The 15,555-nt window shown below is 44.1% G+C and overlaps 1 protein-coding gene across 1 annotated transcript in view; it reads left to right on the top strand.

Annotated features, from left to right (window-relative positions):
* The window catches only part of ipcef1 (interaction protein for cytohesin exchange factors 1), a 135,003-nt gene that overhangs the window by 57,279 nt on the left and 62,169 nt on the right, over positions 1-15,555 (top strand). The window contains exons 2-4 of the mRNA XM_080200345.1: positions 11,690-11,740; positions 12,025-12,058; positions 12,278-12,447. Of these exons, the coding sequence (XP_080056471.1) occupies positions 11,690-11,740; positions 12,025-12,058; positions 12,278-12,447 (255 nt within the window). The remainder of the gene's footprint in view (positions 1-11,689; positions 11,741-12,024; positions 12,059-12,277; positions 12,448-15,555) is intronic.

Below are 15,555 nucleotides of genomic sequence, written 5' to 3'. Positions count from 1 at the left end.
TCTCTGACACAGCATCTTATACAGGCCCTGTTCCCATAATCACACATTTACCCCACTAATCCCCCTAACCTACACTAAGGGGAAATTTAGCATTGCCAATCCACCTAACCTGCAGATCTTTAGACTGTGGGAGGAAACCCATGTAGACTCGAGGAGAACATGCAAACTCCACAGAGGCAATCACCCAAGGCCGGAATTGAACCTGGGTCCTTGGCGCTATGAGGCTGCAGTGTAGGCCAGTGTGCTGCCTCCTCTTCCTCTGCAGCACCGTTGTGGGAAAGCCTCTTCTGCTGCTTGGTGATTGGCCTGAGGTTGGTTGAAGGCATGACCAGATCTAGGACTGTGAACCAAATTGGAGACTTTCATATTCAGAGGTAGAGTGTAAAGCCATGGATGCAGGTACTTCCTGGGGCCCTTCCTGGGGTGCTGGTCTCTTCCACTTCCATCTGAGAATCAATTCTTCATCACTCAGAGATGCAGATCTGGGGTTGGTTCCAAGTTATGGTTCCACACTGGCAGTGGTCGCCCCCATGGCTGGTAATAAAACCTACACTGATATGGGTTCCACTCCTGAGTTAGCTCAGGTATTTCTTCACAACTTTGCCCTGCAGTTTTATTTTACAAGGTCCTGCTGCCCTGTTTTCTGTCCGTTACGATCCCAGGGACCCAACTGAGACCGCCTTTAAAATTTCTCACACGAACTGGGTCACAGATTTTGAGTGTTCTTTCTGTCCTTGCAGAATCTTAATTTTTATTCTCATTCACTTGTTGGGACTTCGCTGTCCCCGCCAGGTTTGGTAACAGTAAGCTTAATCTTGTCTGAAGCCTCCATCCCATTAACAATTCTGCTATGGCGATTCCAGTTGTGTGAGAGGTAGTCTTAATGTTGAATAAAAATCATGCCAGTTTCGTCTCTGTGGACCCTGTGGGCTGTTCCTCATGCCAAACTTAAAAGTCCCCACCGCTCTTTCAGCCAGTCCATTCGATGATGGGTGATAGCGTACTGTCCTAATGTGATGGATTCCATTGAAAAGCATGAAAGCCTGAAACTCAGTACTTGTAAAGACCATTGTGGTAGACCAGGACTTCAGATATCCCATGGTGTGCAGAAGTTTGTTATAATTTCTCAGTGGTGGTATGGGAGATGGTGGAGCTCATGTATCCACCATTTAAAAAACATAGAACCCATAAAAGGCCCAGCAATGAATACATGAACTCACACTCAGAGCCTACCAGGCCACTCTCATGGAGGCTGAGGAGGGAACGTTTTTGATTCTGCTGGCATAAATCACACTGACCAAGTCTATAATGTCTGCATCAAGGCTGGGCCACCATACATAGTTCCTGGTTCATGTTTTCACTTTAGAAATCTCAGAGTGGCCAGGGTATAATTCCATTAGTATTGATGTTGTCCTGGGCCAACTATGGAGGAAAAACAGGGCTGGGCCTGATAAAGAAAAAGTGCAGGGCAAAGTTGTGAAGAAATACCTGAGCTACCTGAGGAGTAGAGCCCATATCAGTGTAGGTTTTATTACCAGCCCTGGGTACAACCAATGCCAGTGTGGGGCCATAACTTGAAACCAACCCCACATCTGAATCTCTGTGTGATGAAGAATTGATTCTCAGGTGGAAGTGGAAGAGACCGGCACCCCAGGAAGCACCTACATCCATGGCCTTACAGCTCTACCTCTGAATACGAAGATCTCCAAATGAAGCCACCCTCAACACTAAGCTTGTCTTTCTATTCATCTGAGGGCTATTCTCTAAATCCTCAAGTCAGAATCATATATTTTCATTTAGATAGGAGTGGGTTCTTTTGCATTCAAGACTTGTTTTGCCTTGCAGACACTGGCAAAAATGCACTAACTGATCTGCCATTGCCCATAAAACATAGAACATTACAGCACATTACAGGCCCTTCAGCCCTCAATGTTGTGTTGAGCTGTGTCCAATCCCAAGATCAAGCTATCCCACTCCCTATAATTCTGGTGTGCTCCATGTGCCTATCCAATAACCGCTTGAAAGTTCCTAAAGTGTCCGACTCCATTATCACAGCAGGTAATGTATTCCACGTCCCAACCACTCTGAGTGAAGAATCTACCTCAAACATCCCTCCTATATCTCCCACCATGAACCTTATAGTTATGCCCCCTAGTAACAGCTATATGCACCCGAGGAAATAGTCTCTGCACGTCCGCTCTATCAATCCCTCTCATCATCTTATAAACCTCTATTAAGTCACCTCTCATCCTCCTCCTTTCCAAAGAGAAAAGCCCCAGCTCCCTCAACCTTTCCTCATAAGACCTACCCTCCAAACCAGGCAGCATCCTGGTAAATCTCCTCTGCATTCTCTCCAATGCTTCCACACCTTTCTTATAGTGAGGTGACCAGAACTGAACACAGTATTCCAAATGTGGTCTCACCAATATCTGGTATAGTTGCAGCATAACCCCACAGCTCTTAAACCCAAACCCCCTGCTAATAAATGCTAACACACTATAAGCCTTCTTCACGGCTCTGTCCACTTGAGTGGCAACCTTCAGAGATCTGTGGATATGAACCCCAAGATCTCTCTGTTCCCCCACATTCCTCAGAACCCTGCTGTTGACCCTGTAATCCACATTCAAGTTTGTCTACCAAAATGAATCACCTCGTACTTATCAGGGTTAAACTCCATCTGCCACTTTTCAGCCCAGCTCTGCATCCTATCAACGTCTCTTTGCAGCCTGCAAGAGCCCTCCATTTCATCCACTACTCCTCCAATCTTGGTGTCATCAGCAAATTTACTGACCCACCCTTCAGCCCCCTCCTCCAAGAGACTGATAAAAATCACAAATAGCAGAGAACCCATCACTGATCCCTGTGGTACACCAATGGTAACTGGCCTCCAGTCTAAAAATTTTCCTTCCACCACCACCCTCTGTCTTCTATGACACAGACAGTTACTTATCCAATTGGCCAAATTTCCTTCTCTCCCAAACATCCTTACCTTCTTCACGAGCCTACCATGGGGAACCTTATCAAATGCCTTACTAAAATCCATGCATACGATATCAACTGCTCTACTTTCATCTCCATACTTAGTTACCTCCTCAAAGAATTCAATCAAATTTGTGAGGCAGGACTTACCCCTCATGAAACCATGCTGACTATCCCGGATTAAACTGAATCTTTCCAAATGGTCATAAATCCTATCTCTCAGGACCCTTTCCATTAACTTACCAACCACCGAAGTAAGACTAACTGGCCTATAATTACAAGGGTCATCGCTTTCCTTTCTTGAAAAGAGGAACAACATTTGCCACTCCAGTCCTCTGGCATTATCCCTGTGGACAGTAAGGACCCAAAGATCAAAGCTAAAGGCTTCACAATCTCATCCCTTGCCGCCCAAAGTATCCTAGGATGTATCCCATCTGGCCCAGGGGACTTATCCACCCTCAGGTTTTTCAAAATCGCTAACATATCTTCTCTCAGAACATCTACCTCCTCAATCCTATCAGTCTGTATCTCGCACTTATCCTCAAAAACATTGCCCCTCTCCTTAGTGAACACTGAAGAAAAGTATTCATTCAACGTCTCACTTATCTCTTCTGACTCCATGCACAAGTTCCCACTACTATCCTTGACTGGCCCTAACCTCACCCTGGTCATTCTTTTATTTCTCACATAAGAGTAAAAAGCCTTGGGGTTTTCTTCTTTCCAACCTGCCAAGGACTTCTCATGCCCCCTCCCCAGCTTTCCTAAGCCCTTTCTTTAACTCGTTCCTTGCTACCTTGTAACATTCAAGCGACCCAACTGAGCCTTGTTTTTTTATCCTTGCATACGCTTCCTTTTTCCTCTTAACAAGACATTCAACCTCCTTTGTGAATCATGTTCCCTCACTCGGCCATTTCCTCCCTGCCTGACAAGGACATCCCTATCAAGGACACGCAGTATTTGTTCCTTGAAAAAGCTCCACTTCTCGTTTGTGCCCATAACTGACAGTTTCTGCTCCTGTCTTATGTTCCCTAATTCATGCTTAATCGCATCATAATTACCCCTGCCCCAATTATAGACCTTGATCTGCCATGTGACCCTATCCCCCTCCATTGCAATAATGAAGGACACCGAATTGTGGTCACTATCTCCAAAGTGCTCTCCCACAAACAAACCTAACACTTGGCCCGGTTCATTACCCAGTACCAAGTCCAATGTGGCCCCACCTCTTGTCGGCTTATCCACATATTGTGTCAGGAAACCCTCCTGCACACACTGTACAAAAAGTGTCCCATCTGAACTGTTTGACCTATAAAAGTTCCAGTCAATATTTGGAAAGTTAAAGTCACCCCTGATAACTACCCTGTGACCTCCACACTTATCCAGGATCTGCTTTGTAATTTCTTCCCCCACATCTCTATTACTATTTGGCAGCCTATAGAAAACTCCTAACAATGTGGCCGATCCTTTCCTGTTTCTAACTTCAGCCCATATTATCTCAGTAGGCAGATTGCCTTCGAAATGCCTTTCAGCATTTTTTTGGACTCTTCAGGTGGCGTGTTAAGAAACTCTGTCATTTAAAAAAATCCTGCCCTGTGTATGTTTCAATTAGACATCCCTCATTCTTCCAAATTCCATGAAATATAGGTTAAATCACTTCAATCTCCCCTCATTGGACAATCCTGGCATCTCAGGAATCACTCTAGTCAACCGTTAGTGCATTCCTTCTCAGGCAAGTGTGTCCTTTCTTACGTAAGGAAAGGAATGTTGCACACATAGTGCTCCACCTGTGACCTTAACGTCCTGAACAATTGTGCTGAAATTTAATTGTTCTTGTACCATGGAATGCAGAGGAGAGTAAGCTTTGTCACAATTGTGTAAAGCTTTAATCAAACCTCATTAAGAGCATTGCGTTCAGTTCTGGACACCACACATAATAGCCGCAGGGATCGGTGCTGGGGCCCCAACTGTTTACCATATACATAGACGATCTGGAGGAGGGGGCTCAGTGTAGGGTAACAAAATTTGCTGATGACATGAAGATGAATGGAAAAGCGAATTGCGTGGAGGATGCAGAAAGTCTGCAGAGAGATCTGGATAGGCTGAGTGAGTGGGAAAGGACCTGGCAGATGGAGTATAACATTAGCAAATGTGAGGTTATCCACTTTGGTAGAAATAATAGTAGGAAGGAATATTATTTAAAGGGTGAAAAGCTGCAGCATGCTACGGTGCAGAGGGACCTGGGGATCCTTGTGCACGAATTGCAAAAACCCAGTCTGCAGGTGCAGCAGGTGATCAAGAAGGCGAATGGAATGTTGGCCTTCATAGCGAGGGGGATAGAATATAAAAGCAGGGAGGTCTTGCTGCAACTGTACAGGGCACTGGTGAGGCCGCAACTGGAGTACTGTGTGCAGTTTTGGTCACTGCACTTGCCAAAGGATATATTGGCCTTGGAGGGAGTACAGAGAAGGTTCACCAGGCTGATACCGGAGATGAGGGGGTTAGCTTATGAGGAGAGATTAAATAGACTGGGTCTGTACTCGTTGGAGTTTCGAAGGCTGAGGGGTGACCTTATAGAGACGTATAAGATAATGAAGTGGCTAGATAGGGTAGAGGTAGAGAGATTCTTCCTGCTTAGAAAGGACAGCAGGACTAGGGGGCACAGCCTCAAAATAAGGAGGGGGCAGTTTAGAACGGAGTTGAGGAGGAACTTCTTCACTCAAAGGGTGGTGAATCTCTGGAATTCTCTGTCCGTTGAAGTGGTGGAGGCTGCCTCGCTAAATATATTTAAGTCACGGGTAGATAGGTTTCTGATAGACAAGGGAATTAAGGGTTTTGGGGAGAAAGCGGGAATGTGGAACTGAGCCACGACAGATCAGCCATGATCTTATTGAATGGCGGGGCAGGCTCGAGGGGCTAGATGGCCTACTCCTGCTCCTATTTCTATGTTCTTATGTTTTTACATAAGGTAGGATAGATCATCCTTGGAAACAGTGCAGCACAGGATACCTGGGTTAAAAGGATTAATCATGAGAAATTGCATAGACTAGATCTCAGTTAATTGATTAGCATAGAAGTTGAAGAGAGGGTGAGGTCTGGAGCTGAGTAGCCTGACAGAACCCAGACTGAACTACTGCATGCAGGTTATTGATGAGGAAGTGCTGCTTGACAGCATTATCAATGGCTGATCACTAAGATTAGATTGATGTGGCCTTTGCTGTATCTAGTTCACTCAGCCATTTCTTAATATCACCTAGACTGATTTAAATCGGCTGAATCCTGGGATCTGTAATGCTTCATACTTCTAGCTGAAAGTGGTTGCAAATGCTTCAGCATCGACTTGTGCATTCACGCAGTGGTCTCTGCCTCCAAGTCATGTAATTTTCTATTATATGGATGTGGCAGGACTGCAGAGACTTGGTCTGATCCATAATTGTGCTGTGTCTGGAGAATGCTGCTTCCAGTGTTTAACAGGCATATAATCCTGTGTTGCAGCTTCACTGGGGTTGCATCTCATTTTCAGGTTTGTCTTGCTGCTACATTACCCACTTGCTATCCTGCCCACCTGCAGCCCACGTACTTCCCTCACCCAACATATCCATTTATCTTACCCACACTACCACGTGCATACCTTCACATTCACTCATTGACTAACACACTAAAAAGCTGCTCAAGTGTCCCAAAGCTTTTCAGTGTTTGTGACTGCTGCCATCAAAAAGGAGCAGGGTGTGCTGTGCCTTCACTGATGATCCAGTGCGACATGGAAACAGTCTGATGGAAGACCACTCCACAAGTGTGGGAGTAGAAGACTCAGCCAGTAATGCAGAGTTCCATCATGGAGCAGAAGAGCAGGAGTGGCGCAGTTATTCCAACTCCTTGGTAGATTCAGGTGCTTGCTACGTTTGGAAGGGCAGGTCCGTAAGATCATGAGATGTAGAAGCAGAATCAGGCCGCTCAGCCCATTGGGTCCACTGCACCATTCAATCATGGCTGATATTTTTCTCATTCTCCTGCCTTTTCCCCATAACCCCTGATCCCCTTAATAATCAAGAACCTATCTATCTCTGTCTTAAAGACACTCAATGACCTGGCCTCCACAGCCTTCTGCGGCAAAGAATTCCACAAGTTCACCACTCTGGCTGAAGAAATTCCTCCTCTGTTTTAAAAGATCGTCCCTTTAGCCTGAGGTTGTGTCATCTGGTTCTAGTTTTCCTTAGTTGAAATATCCTCTCCACATCCACTCTATCCAGGCCTCGCAGTATCCTTTAAGTTTCAATAAGATCCCCCCCCCCACCCCCCATCCTTCTAAACTCCAATGAGTGAAGACCCACAGTCCTCAAACATTCCTCATATGACATGCTCTTAATCCAGGGGTCATTCTCGTGAACCTCTTCTGGACCCTTTCCAAGGCCAGCACATCTGCCCTTTGATACGGGGCCCATAACACTCCAAATGGGGTCTGATCAGAGCCTTATCTAACCTCAGAAGTACATTCCTGCTCTTGTATTCTAGCCCTCTTGACATTAACGTTAACATTGCAAGTTATTGCGGTCACTTGGTCTGAAAGACTTGCATCTCATGTTGCGAATGGAAGTGGGACAGGAGACAATGAAGGGCTGGCCATAATCTTCCAATCTTCCCTTCATGGGGGGAGGACTGGAAAATAGAAAAAAAATGGCACCCTTGCACAGAAAGGTATGTCTGCATATTGCTTGTAATTGTCAGCTAATCAGTTTAATATCATTGAATCAGAGCATCACCACAGTACAGAAGGAGGCCACTCAGCTCATCAAGTCAGTACCGACCACAATCCCACCCAGACCCTATCTCCATAATCCCACACATTGACCCTACTAATCCCCCCTGACACTGGGGTCAATTTAGCACGGCCAATCCACATCTTTGGACTGTGGGAAGAAACCCACACAGACATGGGGAGAAAGTGCAAACTCCGCTCAGTGGTGCGTTAGGTTTCAGAAACGAACTAACAGGCACTTAGAGAGATTTGTGTTCATCAAGGAGAGCGAGTATGGCTTTGTAAAAGACAGGTCATTTTAATGTAACAGAGTGTTGATGAAGAGAAAGTCATGGATGTTGTCCATGTGGATTTTAAAAAAGTTTTTGACAAAAGTATCATACAAGATGTCGGTTAATAAAATTAAGGCTCCAGCAATAGGATAGCCATTGTCAACTTGGATAAAAATATTGGTTTAAGGATAGCAAACAGTGAGTCATGGTAAGCGGTTATTTTCAGCTGGAGCATGGTAGACAGTGGTATTATACAAGGGGTAGTGCTCAGGCCACTGCTGTTTTGGATATTAGAATGCAGAATAAAATTTCCACATTTGCTGATTATACCACATTTGAGGATGAAAGTGTAGAACATTAAAAGGACATACAAAGTTGGTGGAGTGGGCAGATAGGCGGCAGATGTAGTTCAACGCGGAAAAGAGTAAGTGATGCATTTTGGTAGGAATAACACGGAGAGATAATATAAAATAAGGAACATTCTTTGAGGGGTGCAGGAGCAGAGGGATGTATGTGTGCATAGATGATTGGTAGCAAGCAAGTGGAGGGAGCAGTTAAAACTTATAGTATTCTAGGCTTAATTAATAGGAATCTAGAATACAATAGCAAGCAGGTATGCTGAACTTATACAAGACTTTACTTAGGACGCAAATAGAAAATTGTGTACAATTCTGGACACCACATTATAAGGAAGGTTTGAATGCACTGGAGAGAATGCAGAAGAGGTTTACAAGAATAGTTCTAGGGGTGAGACTAATCGACTGTAGGACATAGCCGAACAAAACAGGCAGACAAGTGTCAGATGACATTTTTTTCAGAGAAATGTGAGATGATACATTTTCTCAGAAAGGATAGGGATTGGCAATATAGATTCAATGGCAGAGACCTGAAGAGTGTACAGAAACAGAGGGACCTAGCACATCACTTGAATCCATCTTCGAAGCTGGCATGATTTATTGAGAGCAAAACATATGGGATCTTGGTCTTCAGAAATAGAGGCACTGAGTACAAAGCTAGAAAAGTTATGCTAAAACTTCTTAAAGCTCTGATGAGGCCACAGCTAGAGTATTGCACCCACTTCTGATCACCACACTTTAGGAAGATGTGATTGCCCTTGAGGGGCTACAGATCAGATTTATCAGAGTGGTTCCAGGCTTGGGGAATTTTAACTACAGGTTAAATTGGAAAACCTGAGGTTCTTCTCCTTGAAGCAATGGAGATCGAGAAGAAGATAGAGATGTGCAAGATTTGCCAGGTTTCAGAAACATAGGAGGCCATTTGGCCCATCGCATCTGAACTGGCTCTCCAAACATGCATCATTACTTAGTGCCATTTCCCCTGTACATTGTTTCTATTCGAACAATCATCTAATGCCCTCTTGAATGCCTCGATTGAACCTACCTCCACCACACCTCCAGGCAGTGCATTCCAGCTTGGACCACTCATTTTGTGAAAACGTTTTTCTCACATCACACTTGCTTCTTTTGCAACTCACTTTAAATCTGTGCCCTCTTGTTCTTAATCAATTTACCAGTGGGAACAGTTTTACTTTCTGCTCTGTCCATCCCCCTTCTGATTTTGAACATCTCTATCAAATCTCATCTTAGCCTTCTTTTCTCCAAGGGGAATGAGTCCCATCCTCTATAATCCACCCTCAAACTGAAGTATCTCACCCCTAGAACTATTCTTGTAAACCTCTTCTGCGCTCTCTCCAGTGCATTCAAACCTTTCTTATAATGTGGTGCCCAGAATTGTACACAATTTTCTATTTGTGTCCTAAGTAAAGTCTTGTATAAGTTCAGCATACCTGCTTGCTATTGTATTCTAGATTCCTATTAATTAAGCCTAGAATACTGTAAGTTTTAACTGCTTTCTCCACTTGCTTGCTACCAATGATCTATGCACATATACATCCCTCTGCTCCTGCACCCCTCAAAGAATGTTCCTTATTTTATATTATCTCTCTGTGTTATTCCTACCAAAATGCATCACTTACTCTTTTCCGCGTTGAACTACATCTGCCACCTATCTGCCCACTCCACCAACTTTGTATGTCCTTTTAATGTTCTACACTTTCATCTTCATAGTTGACAATACTTCCAAGTTTTGTGTCGTTTGTAAACTTTGAAACTGTCTCCAGCGTACCAAAATCTAGAATATTAATATACTTCTTGAAAAGCAAGGGTCCCAATACCAACCTCTGGGAACACCACTACAAACCTTCCTTCAGACAGAAAAATATCCATTAAACCCCTGACGTAAATCTCCCTGCTGTCAAAAAAAATTGTGTGAGGGGGGAAGATTGCAAGGCCAAGCTCGCCCAGAAAACTGGTGTGAAACACTCCAGTATGACACTAGTTTTTTTGGTAAAGTGCATTCTTAGTGTCTGGGGCTTCCGTTGATGACAGATAGTTCATACAGTATTATTCTTAGAACTTTTCTTAGTAGCTTAATACAACAGAATGGCTTGCTCAGCTGTTTCAGAGGGCAGTTAAGAATCAACCACATTATGTAGGACTGGAGTAACATGTAGGCCAAACCAGGTTAGGATGGCAGATTTTCTTCTGAAGAGGATGTTAAGCTGAATGCTGTACTCCCGTTCCAGTACGCTATAAATAAATGGTGAATGTTGCTGGGCTTTTTAATTGATCATGTCATTGCAACCGACCTGATGTCTGAATATATATTGTCTACATGTATACTTTGAACAGTCAGGAGTAGGAACTATAGAATCTACAGTGGAGAAGGAGGCCATTTGGCCCATCGAGCCTGCACTCAACAATCCCCCCCAAGCCCTATCCACTACTCTCCTAATCCCCCTGACACTAATGGGCAATTTTATCATGGCCAATCAACCTAACCCAATCGGAGCACCGGGGGAAACCCCCACAGGCACAAGGAGAAGGTGCAAACTCCATACAGTCACCCGAGGAATTGAACCCAGGCCTCTGGCGCTGTGAGGCAGCAGTGCTAGGTACCGTGCTGCCCCCAACTATAGCCTGATCATTTCTCTAATATGAAGACACTGAAGTGGGTTGTGGACTAAATCGGGCTTCATTCCAGCTACACGCATTGATTTTTCATAAACCAAAGATTGAACTTGGATCTCTTTGGTTGTAGAACTTTGCTGAAACACTGCGGGGGCGGGGTGGGTGGGTGCAGAATAATGTCACTGTTTAACTTGAAGGTTTTTTTCTTTCATATACTCTACACACAGACATCATGCTTTCATACAAAAATAGGTCACTTGATGGAGATTAGTCTTTATTCCAGATTTTAGTTTTGCTTGTCAGTTTATATAGGCTTACAAGGGTACACTGCTGATTGGGAACTGGTCCAGCTAACTGAGTGAGTGGAGCTTCAAAACCACATGAATTTCAAGGACAAATAATCAGAATTCTGTTGTGTGGCAGGACCTATTTCATTGAAGGGGTGAGTGGGAGAGGCTGCTGGTGGAGCTCCTAGACAATAAGGTTAAGAGTATTTCATACCCTTAAAGATTGTTCAAGGAAAGATGTTGATCATATATAAAAAGCAAAGTTTCTTATATAATCACACCAAAACCCCATAGATTTACACCTCACTTGTGTCACTTCCTGTTTGCATCTCTGACTTTGTTCAAATAATATTTTTCATTAACTCTATCCGTACCCATGTTGTTTTGAAACTTTTTTTTCCATTTCAGCCGTCCCCATCTTCAGTCTCAGCTACTGGAGCAGCAAATGGCAACTCAACTGTAAGTAGCCATTGGAATTTTGGAATGTATTGTGTTGCCATCAGCCAAGTTGATTGTGGTTTTTTTTAGCTGTTGCTGTACGGTATCAGTGTGAACGTTCATTTACAGGCAACAGGATGTTCACTGAAACCCTGCTAATTGATTTTTTTTTGTGTTGTGCGTCAGTAGCTGTCAGTTATTAGTGAAAGGTTTCCTGACTGAGCTGGCTGAATGCATAACAACTGCTCCAAACGTCTGTGATCTATGAAGCCAAACGCTGTAGCTTGTGTGTCTTCTCTTCACAGGTTGCCTTGCGTTCGACTAAAAGGAAGACTCGAGGTAACTTTCTTGTACTGCACATCCAGTATAATTTGTTAGATTGTAAGAAAGAGCAGTGGACTGCTGTTATAGTTGGAATGACACGAAGAACCGTCACTTGAGCATTTTGTATCTCAGAGTAACATTGAGATATTGTGCACTGAATTCAAATAATTTATTTGGTTTGACAGTCCACAGTTGACTGAGTTTAGTGTGCTCAATTGAACTTGTTATTTGTAGGAAACTCAACCATGAGCAGACGAAGAATTTCCTGCAAAGACCTTGGTCAGGCAGACTTCCAGGGATGGCTCTATAAGAAGAAAACCAACAAGGGCTTAATTGGCAACAAATGGAAAAAATACTGGTTTGTGCTGAAAGGGACCTGCCTGTATTGGTATACAAACCAGTGTGTGAGTATACTTAAATCATATTTACCTCACGTTTCTGTGTCTCCGGCTAGGTTCAGGTGGGATTTGAGATTTATAGTCTGGCATTTGAATAACAGGGGAATAGCGTATCTCGTACCTTAATTACAGTTTAAAAAGCAGTGTGGTGTTGCTTGCCTGGTGGAAGAAGGGAAAATTGTTGGACCCTCTTACAAACTTCTACTCGCCAGTTCAGAGCCGTGTTGATTGAGAAGAGGGGTCTGGGAGTAGACTAACTGTTCATCTCAGCTGTAGCTTGGCAGACGGAGAAACATGTGGAGTGGGGAGAAAACAAATGTGTGTCTGTTTCAGTAATGAAGATGTGCAAGAGCAAACATATTCATTAAGCACATTCATTGGCTGGGAACATGCTCTACACACACTCACACACTATATTATATATACACATTTTAGATATTGTGCATGTGTGTAACAGTGAAGGGAATCAGATCATGTGAGTGATATTGATCTGACAAATATTCCCCAAAAACTTAAAATGCAGAAAATTCCAGAAATATTCAGTACGGCCAGGATTTCTTCTGTGGATGACTTGAAAATGCTTCAATGTCACTGGGCTGAAGTGGGTTTAAGGTTAAAGATCTTTGCGAGTGGGACATGATGCCATAGCTGGAAAGGTGTATTGAGAAACAGGTTTCACTAAAGGCACATGACTTCAGTGTTGGAGTGAAATCAGAGTTAGAGGAGACAAAATGGAATCTGGGAAACGACATTAAGAGGCGCACTGACTTTGGGCACAGACAGTACACAAAGAGTTAAAACCTGCAGTGTTTAAATTACTGCAGGAAAGAGGTCAGACCTTGAGGGACCTTAAACTTGAAATAAAAGCAGACCCAGGGCAATGAGTTTGATAACAAGATCAGCCACTAATGGGGAGACATAAATGCATAAATATATATAACAAGATCAGTCATTGATAGGGACATAATTGCATAAATGTATCTACGCTATGTACAACAATGTGATAATTGTCAATGTCCATACTTGTCTATGTATAATGACATGCATAATGTCTATGTCTGTTTTTGTCTACTCAGTGTGTAACTCTAATGTCCGTACTATTATCTAACAATGTATAAAAGATGCTCAATTACCATTGTGTAGTTGAGAAGGTGACTGCCTGTACTGCGGAGTGCCAGCGCTTCTCCCAAAGCTTTGTCCGAATAAAACTGTTGAACCTCCAAGTCTGACTCCAAAGAGGTGACTTCCATCAGGAAGTCAAAGAGGCTGAGGAGAGGTAGCGAAAAAGTGCAAAGCAATTCAGGCTTGAATGGATAAAACTGATGTGGAGATGCCAGCGTTGGACTGGGGTAGACGCAGTAAGAAGTTTTACAACACCAGGTTAAAACCCAACAGGTTTATTTGGTAGCACAAGCTTTCGGAGCACTGCCCCTCACCTAATGAAGGGGGAGCACTCCGAAAACTTGTGCTACCAAATAAACCTGTTGGACTTTGACGTGGTGTTGTGAGACTTCTTACTGTGGATAAAACTGCACAGACTTCATAGTCTGGTATGAGGTTTTACAGCTCACCATTCGTGACAAAGACTGTGCATGGAGAGAGAACAGAGGTAACAGTTTGAGTCTGAAAGAGTCATCCTCAATGTTGGCCAGAATCAACTGTTCCTCACTGCACAAGGGTCACGGGTCACTGTGTGGAATTTGCACATTCGCCCTGTGTGGGTATCTGATGGGTACTCTGGTTTCCTCCCACAGTCCAAACATGTACAGGTTAGTTTGATTGGCCATGCTAAATTGCTCTTCGCGGTTAGCGGGGTAAACATATGGGATTATGGGAATACGGCCTGGGTGGGATTGTTGTCAGTGCAGGCTAGATGGACTGAATGGTCTCCTCTGCGGTGTCAGGGCTCTATGTTTTATGATTCTCCCAGCCTGCTGCACCATCCTGCAGTGGGTTGGGAGACGACAACAGGGGGCCTTTTGCAAAATTTGCGATCAGCATCTGTCAAGCACTTTTTTTAGCGGATTCGGCTTCACAATGATTTTTGGTGCGGAGCTGATCATATAGTGTTTACAACCGCTCCCCACTAATGGAGAACAGGCTCCTCCACCTGCTGGTGGGGACAGAAGCCATTGAGGCCACCTCCTCCCCCCCTCCCATGGGAGGTCAGGGCAATGGGGGCATGCACCTTGGGCAGTGCCCACTGGGCACCAGGCAGTGCAAAGGGGGCACAGGCCAGAGGAGGGTGTGTGGCATACTAGGGGATGAGGCCTACCAGGAAACGATTGGCGGTGGATTGGGACCTGCTGCCATTCTCCAAGTGAGATTGGTGGAGTGGGGGTGGGGGGGGGAGGTGGTGGTCAGGACTAACCATTTGTTTCAGGGGAGGCCGGCAATCGGAAGGTTGGGGGGGGTTGTTTCGGAGGGGGCAGTGTGCATGCGCTGATCTCCACAGTGACAGATCGGCACTCAGCAATATGCTGCCACCCTCTCGGGCAAGATGAGGCCCTGTCCCCCATTTCTCACCATGAATCAGTCTACAAGACACTCTGTCTTGCTCAGAGTGTCAGCAGTTCAGTCTGGTTAGTGCATCCAAAAATCAGGTGGGAAATTCTCCCATTTTCCCGCCTATTGGGCGTTTATTTTTGTTTTGGGAGAATCCCAGCCATTATTTCTATTCTCAGTGTCAGACCTGCTGAGATTTTCCAGCTTCTTCTGTTTCCCCTTTTGTGCTTTGTCAATGTTTGCTATATACTTGCAATAAATCATCATTAAAAACATCTTGCTGAATCTGTTTATCACGAGCACTCAAGTTTAAGGAAACTTAATCAGTATATACTATATATGTGTGTGTGTATATCTTCCCCTGATTATTGAATCTGTCAATTTCTAATTGCTGAAAGCTAGCTGCTTCTCCCTAACATAAAGCACAGCCCACATGTGGAAGAAAAAGATCAACGTGTCTTTATTAAGTGGCTTCAACAAAATAGATAAATAGATTTCTGATCTGAAAAAAAAGTTAAAGGGATATGGGGAACAGGTGGGGAGGTGGATCTGAGACAGGGAAAGATCAGGTTCGAAGGGTTGAATTTGCTGACTTCTCCTAATTCCTAC

The sequence above is a fragment of the Carcharhinus amblyrhynchos genome, chromosome 12 (assembly GCF_965287045.1).
Source record: "Carcharhinus amblyrhynchos chromosome 12, sCarAmb.v2.hapA, whole genome shotgun sequence".
Classification (NCBI taxonomy): Eukaryota; Metazoa; Chordata; class Chondrichthyes; order Carcharhiniformes; family Carcharhinidae; genus Carcharhinus; species Carcharhinus amblyrhynchos.
The sequence above is the reverse complement of the archived record's forward strand: the minus strand, read 5'-3'. Positions and strand labels throughout refer to the sequence as shown.